The following is an 11,545-nucleotide window of genomic DNA, read 5'->3' as shown; positions in this document are numbered from 1 at the left end:
TGCCACTTGAGGTAGAACTCTGCATATCATGATAATCATTCTTTGTTGATGACTTTTATATTAATTTCAATTCTACTTTGTAGCTATGATTTATTAATATTAGATATGGGGTCTAGAGTACTGGATAAATTACTGTATTCTTTAGTAGCTCAGCTGGTAAAAAATCTGCCTGCAATGTAGGAGGCTCTGGTTTGATTCCTGGGTCAGGAAGATCTGCTGGAGAAGGGATAGGCTACCCACTCCAGTATTCTTGGGCTTCTCTGATGTCTCAGCTGGTAAAGAATCTGCCTGCAATGTGTGACATCTGTGTTCGATCCCTGGGTTGGGAGAAGGGAACAGCTACCCACTCCAGTATTCTGGCCTGGAGAATTCCACGGACTGTATAATTCATGGGGTCCCAAAGGATTGGACACAACTGAGCAAGCTTCACTTTTAGTTACTATGGTCATTTCAGAACTTCATTGCTAACTTCAGTTGGAGATAGTCTGAAAATAGTAAAGGTTGCAATCAGTTTGGTTTGTCTTAATACATTTCCCTCAGGATTAATTTTCAAACTTAAGGGAAAAATGGAATTCTTTAGAGTGTTTAACTATAATAATAAGGCAGAAAATAATTGGGATTTTAAAAGAAAGTTTTAGGTATTTTCGTTCCTTCTTCTAAAATGGACATCAACTTTAAGAATATGACCTGAGTTTAACAGACTGAATAAAATAATTTCCTATTTATATACCAAATACCAAATATGGGATTCACTTCTTAGGTTCCAGTACATTAGTATAGAGATAACTTTAGCCTCTTCAGAAAAATTCCCATTCCAATATTTTAAAATTAAAACATATGCATTCCAGGCATAGAAAATGTAGAACAGTAGAGTGTTTAAAAATGTCACCTAAAGCATCACTCAAATTAATCAGCATTGATTATTTGGAATATTTTCGTTCAAACTTTAAAAAATTTTCATGTGTGAGATAACTATGAATGAATAAAAGAGTTTTGAAACTTTCTATTCTAACTATTTAGTTTCATATTTACTCATATGCTTTTTCTAGTGAAAGTGTAAGCACCTTCCTCTTTCCATTTGAACACAGCCCCTCCTCCAGGCTTCCACTGTATAAACTAAATGGGATGTAAGTCTTCTTAAAGTAAGGAAGACCGTCCTGGACATTTTTAAATGCATGAGTGAAATTAGATACTGCTACATGAATTCAATTATTACTAGGATGTCAAAACCATAAATAGGAAAAAAAAACTGTCACCATAAATAAAGAGCCTCTTGATGAGGGTGAAAGAGGAGAGTGAAAAAGCTGGCTTAACACTCAACATTCAAAAAGCAAAGATCATGAACTCTGGTCCTATCACTTTATGGCAAATAGATGGGGAAGAAGTGGAAACAGTGGCAGTATTTTATTTTCTTGGGCTCCAAAATCATTGTGGATGGTGTCTGCAGCCACCAAATTAAAAGACGTTAGCTCCTTGGAAGAAAAGGTATGACAGACCTAGACAGTGTATTGCAAAGCAGAGACATTACTTTGCCGACAAAGGTCCATGTAGTCAAAGCTATTGTTTTTTTCAGTGGTCATATATGGATGTGAGAGTTGGATCATAAAGAAGGCTGAGAGCCACAAAATTGATGCTTTTGAACTGTGGTGCTTGGGAAGACTCTTGAGAGTCCCTTGGTCTGCAAGGAGATCAAACCAGTAAATCCTAAAGGAAATCTACCCTGTATATTCATTGGAAGGACTGAAGCTGAAGCTGAAGCTCCAATATTTTGGCAACCTGATGTGAAGAGCTGACTCACTGGAAAAGACCCTGATGTTGGGAAAGATTGAGGGCAGGAGGAGAAGGGGGTGACAGAGGATGAGATGGTTGGATGGTATTACTGACTCAATGGACATGAGTTTGAGCAAACTCTGGGAGATGGTGAAGGACAGGGGAGCCTGGTGTGCTGCAGTCCATGGGGACATAAAGTGTTGGACATGACTTAGCGACTGAACAACAACAACAACATCTAAATAATTTCAACTCAGGCTTTTAGTGTACAGGATAGAAGCTTGTGTTTTGAGAACTGATCTCTAAGAAATTTGGGGTAATTGTCTAACAGCTTTCTTAGACAAATTAAATGTTGAAAATATGGAGGGAAACATAGAAAGAAAAGACATTTAAAAATGATTGATTTTATAACTGGCAAGGCCTTAGATAACTTAATATTTCCAATTATCACAAAATTGCATGAGAAAATCTAGTAAATGGGAGCTGTTTAGTAAATTTGTAATGAATTCCACTAGATCTCTTTGGGTGTAGAGTGCAAGCAAAATATAATAGGATTTAAAAAGTGGGCAGCTCCAAAGCAGAAATAAAAATCTAAATAAGATTTGAGGAAGAAGTAATAAAAATAGGGCTTTTCTTTTTTTTAAATTTCCTTTATTTATTTAATATAAATTTATTTATTCTAATTGGAGGTTAATTACTTTACAATATTGTATTGGTTTTGCCAATCATCAACATGAATCTGCCACGGGTATACATGTGTTTCCCATCCTGAACCCCCCTCCCACTTCCCTCCCCGTACCATCCCTCTGGGTCATCCCAGTGCACCAGCCCCAAGCATCCTGTATCCTGCATCGAACCTGGACTGGTGATTCATTTCATATATGATATTATACATGTTTCAATGCCATTCTCCCAAATCATCCCACCCTTGCCCTCTCCCACAGAGTCCCAAAGACTGTTCTATATATCTGTGTCTCTTTTGCTGTCTCGCATACAGAGTTATCGGTACCATCTTTCTAAATTCCATATATATGCATTAGTATATGGTATTGGTGTTTTTCTTCCTGGCTTATTTCACTCTGTATAATAGGCTCCAGTTTCATCCACCTCATTAGAACTGGTTCAAATGTATTCTTTTTAATGGCTGAGTAATACTCCATTGTGTATATGTACCACAGCTTTCTTATCCATTCATCTGCTGATGGACATCTAGGTTGTTTCCATGTCCTGGCTATTATAAACAGTGCTGAGATGAACATTGGGTACATGTGTCTCTTTCAATTCTGGTTTCCTTGGTGTGTATGCCCAGTAGTGGGATTGCTGGGTCATAATTGTCACCCTGCTTATTTAACTTCTATGCAGAGTACATCATGAGAAACGCTGGGCTGGAAGAAGCACAAGCTGGAATCAAGATTGAGGAAGAAATATCAATAACCTCAGATATGCAGATGACACCACCCTTATGGCAGAAAGTGAAGAGACTAAAAGTCTCTTGATGAAAGTGAAAGAGGAGAGTGAAAAAGTTAGCTTAAAGCTCAACATTCAGAAAATGTTGGTGATGGATAGGGAGGCCTGGCGTGCTGCAATTCATGGGGTTGCAGAGTCGGACACGACTGAACAACTGAAGTGAACTGAACTTAAGGCAGTTCTATTTCCAGTTTTTTAAGGAATCTCCATACTGTTCTCCATAGTGGCTGTACTAGTTTGCATTCTCACCAACAGTGTAAGAGGGTTCCCTTTTCTCCACACCCTCTCCAGCATTTATTGCTTGTAGACTTTTGGATAGCAGCCATTCTGACTGGCGTGAAATGGTACCTCATTGTGGTTTTTATTTTCATTTCTTTGATAATGAGTAATGTTGGGCTTTTCTGATGACAGAGTATTCAGTATAGCACAAATTTATCTGCAGTTCCTTATTAGATCTATTATCTTTTCATACCAGATGGGTTAAAAGTGTTCTGGTAACTGGTGTTCTCAGGGACCTTTGGCATCAAACTCATAAGCAGATAATGACTCTGCTCACTTCTGTTTACATGCTCTGCATGAACAGTTCCTAAATGGATTCTTTAAGTCAGGGATTTAATAACATAGGTATTATTGATAACTGAGAGAATAAAACTAATTTTATGGGTAAACAAAACCCAGTTTTATATTCCTTTTATTGAGGTATGCAAAGACATAATTATTATAATCTGCATATTATGATGCCTTAATGGCCTATAGCCAATGGTCTGTGATGGCCTATATGGAAATAGAATTTAAAAAAGAGTGGATACTTATATATCTGACTTCCCTTGTGGCTCAGTGGTAAAGAATCCTCCTGCCAATGCAGGAGAGGAGGGTTTGATTCCTGGGTCTGGTAGATCCCCTGGAGGAGGGCATGGAAACCCACTCCAGTATTCTTGCCTGGAAAATCCCATGGACAAGGGATCCTGGCGGGCTACAGTCTGTGGGGCTGTAAAGAGTTGGACACGACTGAGTGACTAAACAACAACAATATGTATACGTATAATGAAGTCATTTTGCTGTACACCTGAAACTAACACATTGTAAATCAACTCTACTCCAATAAAAATGAAAAAAAGACTACCAGGCACACATCTATAGTTGAAAAATTGGGTTTATTATTCACTGCCTACCACACAATTGCACTCATCTCACACGCTAGTAAAGTAATGCTCAAAATTCTCCAAGCCAGGACTTAAGCAATATGTGAACCGTGAACTTCCTGATGTTCAAGCTGGTTTTATTTTTTTTTATTTTTTATTTTTTTACCGTGTTAATTGAACTACTTCCAAGGAACGGCTCAAGGAAGAGTCAAATTAAGTTTATCAATGTTTTCTAAAATATCCATGAATGTTATTAACTCTCTTTTCTTGGTTTTTTTTTTTTTTTATTTAATTTTTTTAAAAAATCACATGCTCCCCATCCTGAACCCTCCTCCCTCCCAACCTCCCCATACCATCCCCCTGGGCCTTCCCAGCACACCAGCCCCAAGCATCCAGCATCGTGCACTGAACCTGGACTGGCATCTCGTTTCATACATGACATTTCACGTTTCAATGACATTCTCCCAAATCTTCCCACCCTCTCCCACAGAGTCCATAAGACTGTTCTATATATCAGTGTCTCTTTTGCTGTCTCGTATACAGGGTTATCGTTACCATCTTTCTAAATTCCATATACATGCGTTAGTATACTGTATTTATGTTTTTCCTTCTGGCTTACTTCACTCTGTATAATAGTCTCCAGTTTCATCCACCTCATTAGAACTGATTCAAATGTATTCTTTTTAATGGCTGTGTAATACTCCATTGTGTATATGTACCACAGCTTTCTTATCCATTCATCTGCTGATGGACATCTAGGTTGCTTCCATGTCCTGGCTATTATAAACAGTGCTGCGATGAACATTGGGGTACACGTGTCTCTTTCCCTTCTGGTTTCCTCAGTGTGTATGCCCAGCAGTGGGATTGCTGGATCATAAGGCAGTTCTATCAAGCTGGTTTTAGAAACGGCAGAGGAACCAGAGATCAAATTGCCAACATTTGCTGGATCATGGAAAAAGCAAGAGAGTTCCAGAAAAACATGTATTTCTGCATTATCGACTATGCCAAAACCTTTGACTGTGTGGATCACAATAAACTGTGGAAAATTCTGAAAGAGATGGGAATACCAGACCACCTGATCTGCCTCTTGAGAAATTTGTATGCAGGTCAGGAAGCAGCAGTTAGAACTGGACATGGAACACCAGACTGGTTCCAAATAGGAAAAGGAGTTCATCAAGGCTGTATATCGTCACCCTGTTTATTTAACTTATATGCAGAGTACACCATGAGAAATGCTGGACTGGAAGAAACACAAACTGGAATCCAGATTGCCGGGAGAAATATCAATAACCTCAGATATGCAGATGACACCACCCTTATGGCAGAAAGTGAAGAGGAACTCAAAAGCCTCTTGATGAAAGTGAAAGTGGAGAGTGAAAAAGTTGGCTTAAAGAACTCAAAAGCCTCTTAATGAAAGGGAAAGTGAAGAGTGAAAAAGTTGGCTTAAAGAACTCAAAAGCCTCTTGATGAAAGTGAAAGTGGAGAGTGAAAAAGTTGGCTTAAAGCTCAACATTCAGAAAACGAAGATCATGGCATCCGGTCCCACCACTTCATGGGAAATAGATGGGCAAACAGTGGAAACAGTGTCAGACTTTATTTTTCTGGGCTCCAAAAGCACTACAGATGGTGACTGCAGCCATGAAATTAAAAAACGCTTACTCCTTGGAAGGAAAGTTATAACCAACCTAGATAGCATATTGAAAAGCAGAGACATTACTTTGCCAACAAAGGTTCGTCTAGTCAAGGCTATGGTTTTTCCTGTGGTCATGTATGGATATAAGAGTTGGACTGTGAAGAAGGCTGAGCGCCGAAGAATTGATGCTTTTGAACTGTGGTGTTGGAGAAGACTCTTGAGAGTCCCTTGGACTGCAAGGAGATCCAACCAGTCCATTCTGAAGGAGATGAGCCCTGGGATTTCTTTGGAAGGAATGATGCTAAAGCTGAAACTCCAGTACTTTGGCCACCTGATGCGAAGAGTTGACTCATTGGAAAAGACTCTGATTCTGGGAGGGATTGGGAGCAGGAGGAGAAGAGGACGACAGAGGATGAGATGGCAGGATGGCATCACTGACTCGATGGACGTAAATCTGGGTGAACTCCGGGAGTTGGTGATGGACAGGGAGGCCTGGTGTGCTGCGATTCATGGGGTCACAAAGAGTCGGACATGACTGAATGACTGATATGATCTGATCTGATCTGATGAGAAAGAACTCACACTTTGGAGAATGTGGAATATCTCAGTGAAACAATGAACCTAAGGAAGTGGGGGCTTGTTCTGGATTGGGTGTTATCAGAAAGATTTGGCAATTCTAGGATTGGGTAGCTCAGTAAATCTTTTCTGCAGTGAGGGTAGACAGAGTGAGATGTAATTGGTATGTAAAAGAAGTAATTGGTAAAGAGGTAGCGGTCATTCCATTTGGCAACAAAGGAGGAGGTTTAGTATTTTGTGTTGCACAGTGACCTTGTGCGAAATAGATGTTTTGTCAACTTTTGTCCAACAAGTGAAAAGCATGATGATATGTAAGCATTGTATCAGTTTGCAGTATCACTGAGACCTATTTGTGAACATCAGATGAGTTCTGGGTCAGGTAATGATTTTTTTCTTAAATGTTATTATTCATATAATCCTCCTGACAGTGGCAGTGTGAGGCTCCCTTCTCTAGGACAAATCTGCTTTGATTCATAAGATTACATTTATTTGTTGAGCCCCTTTGGGGTTCTTATCTTCTAAGATACTCAGCAACAGGGTCAGAACTTCCAGCATCTCATGGCTGATGAAAGCTTCCTTTTTCTATCTCAACAATCTCTCCATGTGAAATCAATGTTACTTTTACAAAAATCATCTCATTTTGTAGCCACAAGTGCCTGGTAAGATAAACAGAGCAGAAGTTCTTGCCTGCATTTTACAGATGAGCAAGTGGCAGCTTAAAGAAGTAACTTACTGAAGTCCATTGAAAAAAAAAAAAAGTATTGTGTTAAAAAAAAAAAAAAAGAAATTAGTGCCTGAACAAATGTTAGACATCAGCTCTTAGAACTCAGAGTCTGGGATGTTTCTGCCTTTCTACATTAATTTATGCAAAATACTTCAAGGACTAGGGAGCCAAAGAGTCCTTATTTATTCCTGGTTTTCCATAGCAAGATCATAACGCTTGAGTCTTGGTGATATGTGATGCTTTCTCATCCTGCCTATGGACTGCGAGACTTCAGTCACGATTCTGTGTCATTCTTTACGCAGAGCAAAGTGACATATAGAGGAAGCAAGTCTTAGATGTCCTGAAACTGCTGAGTGTCATGTTCCTTTGGAATGTGGTAGAACTATCCTGCTAACTGACTCTCTCAAGACTTCCTTTACCTTTTTGTTCCTCAAGCTATAAATGAAGGGGTTCAGAAGAGGAGTCACTATGGTAATGAGGACAGTGGCTATCTTGTCAAATTCCAGGGAGTGGTTCTGATTGGGTCTCACATACACAAAGATGTTGCTCCCGTAGGCAATGGAGACGACAGTGATGTGAGAAGCACAGGTGGAAAAGGCTTTCTGACGTCCTTGGGCCGAGGGGATGCGCAGGATGGTAGAGATGATGTAGATATAGGACACAGTGGTGAGCACCAGCGAGGTCAGGAGGATGAGAGAAGACAAGAGGAAGCTTATCATTTCAATGAAATGAGTGTCTGTGCAGGCCGCCTGCAGTAAAGGGGCGATGTCGCAGAAGAAGTGACTAATTTCTGCAGTACAGTATGGCAGCCTGGACACCACAATAGTTGGGCAGAGCACGGACAGAAAGGCCCCCACCCAGCAGCCCAGAACCAGCAGGAGACACACCCTGCTGTTCATGACGATGGTGTAGCGCAGGGGGTTACAGATGGCCACATAGCGGTCAAAGGACATCACCACCAGCAGGATGAACTCCACGGTCCCCAGGAAGAAGTAGAAATATGTTTGGCTGATGCAGCCTGCAAAAGATATGGTTTTCTCCTCCTCTAAGAGGCAAGCTAGTAACTTTGGAGTAATAGTAGTTGTGAATAAAGTGTCCAAAAACGACAGATTACTGAGGAAGAAGTACATTGGTGTTTGGAGACGATTATCGGTCCATATTAAGGAAATGATGACAATGTTTCCTGTTATGGTGAGCGTGTAAACTAGCAGGAGAATGACAAAAAGCAATGTCTGAAGCCCCTGGACAGCAGGAAAAGAGATAAGCGTAAATTCGGTGATGGTGGTCTGGTTTTTTGTGGCCATTTCTGTGTGGAAGGAGAAGAAACAAAGGAGGTTAGAACAGTTTAAGATGTCTTTAAATGTTTCATGATTTTGCTAGATGTAAAAGAGAATGTTCAAGAGGGAGGGGGTTCTAGTCCTGTCTTTGACTCTATTATGGGGCTCCAGGGAAATCACTTGGCCTCAGTTTTTATCTATGTAATTGAAGGGCTAGGGAAAAAAGCCCCCCAAAACAGGAACTCTGTGAATTCTTTAAACTTTAACGCTTTGATTTTTATTTGATATATTTTTCTCCTTATTTCCTTCCTTAAACCCAAGTTTATTCAAACTAGCTGAAATATATAATTAACTGAAAATCACTCAACTTATTTTGATCATACTATTCAAGAATAAAAAAATAGGGACTTCCCTGGTGGTCCAGTGGCTGAGACTCCCTTGCTCCCATTGGAGGGGGTCCAGGTTCATCTCTAGGGAACTAGATCCCACATGTCACAACTAAAACCTGGCACAACCAAATATATTGTTGCTGTTTAGTTGCTAAGTCATGTCCAACTCTTTTGGGACCCCCACGAACTGTAGCCTGGCAGGCTCCTCTGTTCATGTTCATGGAATTTCCCAGGCAAGAATACTGGAGTGGATTGCCATTTCCTTCTCCAGAGGATCTTCCTGACCCAGGGATCAAACCCACGTCTCCTGCATTGGCAGGCGTTTTAGTTTTTGTTTTTTTTACTGACTGAGCCACCAGGAAAGCCCTTCCATGAGTAATAAAAATGTGAAAATATTAATATGAAGTGGAGATGTGAAAACTCAGATTTGTACTGCATCTGCCTGACTTCTGTCTACAATAAAATTTTTGATAGTGTAAAGACCCAAAGCTCTTTGACCTTGTAAGTCATGTTTCTTCCAGCATATGCTTCTACCACATAATAAATGGAAGATAAACACACACATTCGTATACCCTGTGGGCAATTCAAAACTGACTCCATAATTCTTGGCACGTGTTTTGTATATTTAGACATAGAAAGAACCTTAACTTTTCAGAATCGTATTTGTTTGATTCCTTCTCAATGCTGTTATGATGCACTATTTTCTTGCTCTGATTTTCTTGGAAAGCTTCACAGTCCAGGGGCTACTTGTCCAAACCTGTCATATCTTCCTCTCCAAAAAGTCAAACTATCTATGCTTCAGTTCAGTTCAGTTCAGTCGTTCAGTCGTGTCTGACTCTTTGCGACCCCATGAATCACAACATGCCAGGCCTCCCTGTCCATCACCAGCTCCCGGAGTTCACTCAGACTCACGTCCATCGAGTCAGTGATGCCATCCGGCCATCTCATCCTCTGTCGTCCCCTTCTCCTCCTGCCCCCAATGCCTCCCAGCATCAGAGTCTTTTCCAATGAGTCAACTCTTCGCATGAGGTGGCCAAAGTATTGGAGTTTCAGCTTTAGCATCATTCCTTCCAAAGAAATCCCAGGGCTGATCTCCTTCAGAATGGACTGATTGGATCTCCTTGCAGTCCAAGGGACTCTCAAGAGTCTTCTCCAACATCACAGTTCAAAAGCATCAATTCTTCGGTGCTCAGCTTTCTTCACCGTCCAACTCTCACATCCATACATGACCACAGGAAAAACCATAGCCTTGACTAGACGGACCTTTGGTGGCAAATGTCTCTGCTTTTGAATATGCTAGAATCTTTCATTTGTGGAAAACACTCAAGTTGCTTATTCGTGCATCTTGTTTCATATTTGATCATCTCTAACTCTTAGAAATTCTTTATTAACTTGAGGTAAAACCTTTTTCCCCAGGAACTTTCATCAGTTGGTCTCAGTACTGTATAATCAGTGTTATACAGATGAAGTCACTCTTCTCAAAAGGCCTTCATTTCTATTTTTAGGCTTTAGGTAATAGCCATGATTTTTGTTGTTGTTTAGTTGCTAGGTTGTGTCTGACTCTTTGCGACCGCATGGACTGTAGCCCACCAAACTCCTCTGTCCAAGGGAGTTCTCAGGCAAGAATACTGGAGTGGGTTGCAATTTCCTTCTCCAGGGGATCTTCCTGATCCAGGGATCAAACCCTCATCTCCTGCAGTGCAGGTGGATTCTTTGCCACTGAGCCATGAGGGGTAGCTGTGATACTACTTAACATACACTGAGTTCCTGGTCATTATATGCTAAGTGCTTGAAAAATTTAGATACTATTAAAAAAGAATGTGAGAAGGGAGTGGCAGGGGATGAGATGGTTAGATAGCATCACTTGACTCAATAGACACGAACTTGAGCAAACTCTGGGAGACAGTGGAGGACAGAGGAGCCTGTGTGCTGCAATCCTTGGGTTTGCAAGGAGTTGGACCTGACTAAACAACAACAACTGCAACAAAACGAAAAGTGTATTGCCTACTTAGACACAAAATTTTCTTGCTGATTTTTAGGTTGGCAGTGTTTGTTTCCACATCATCTTTTGTTTTGATCTATTAATTTCTGATAGGTGACTATTAAATCATCCCTATAATTGATGTTGAATGTGTCATATTTTTCTTGCATTTTGTCAGTAGCTATTTTAATCTGTTTCAAGGTTTTGCTATTTTATACATGTATGTTTGGCAATCTTTTGAAGTAGGGAGTAGATATTGTGATTTACATTTTGCACATGAAAAACTTGAAATTTACAGAATTTAAAGGGGAGGGAGTTGGGGGGGGTTCAGGATTGGGAACATGTGTACACCCATGGCGGATTCATGTTGATGCATGGCAAAACCAATGCAATATTGTAATTAGCCTCTAATTAAAATAGATAAACTAAAAAATAAAAAAAAATAATTTTCCTGTCACATAGCTAGTGTGTGACAAAGCCAGATTCAGTTCCAGTTCTATCTGATCCAAAGATGCATTCTTTAGTAGAAGTCACAATCTGGATTCTTATTCCCACTTTTGTAGAGAGGGAAAAGAGGTCAGAGAG

The 11,545-nt window shown here is 40.2% G+C and overlaps 1 protein-coding gene across 1 annotated transcript; it reads right to left on the bottom strand.

The window, feature by feature from the left end:
• Nucleotides 1–7,668: 7,668 nt before the first annotated feature.
• Nucleotides 7,669–8,616, bottom strand: LOC147342394 (olfactory receptor 6M1-like). Its single transcript, XM_086383227.1, has one exon. The coding sequence runs from the start codon at nucleotides 8,614–8,616 to the stop codon at nucleotides 7,669–7,671; it is 948 nt and encodes a 315-aa protein (XP_086239353.1).
• Nucleotides 8,617–11,545: the final 2,929 nt, after the last annotated feature.

The sequence above is a fragment of the Bos grunniens genome, chromosome 29 (genome assembly GCF_055505025.1).
Source record: "Bos grunniens cultivar Pamir isolate PY7600 chromosome 29, Bosgru_T2T1.0, whole genome shotgun sequence".
NCBI lineage: Eukaryota > Metazoa > Chordata > Mammalia > Artiodactyla > Bovidae > Bos > Bos grunniens.
This window is presented reverse-complemented; position numbering and strand designations above follow the sequence as displayed.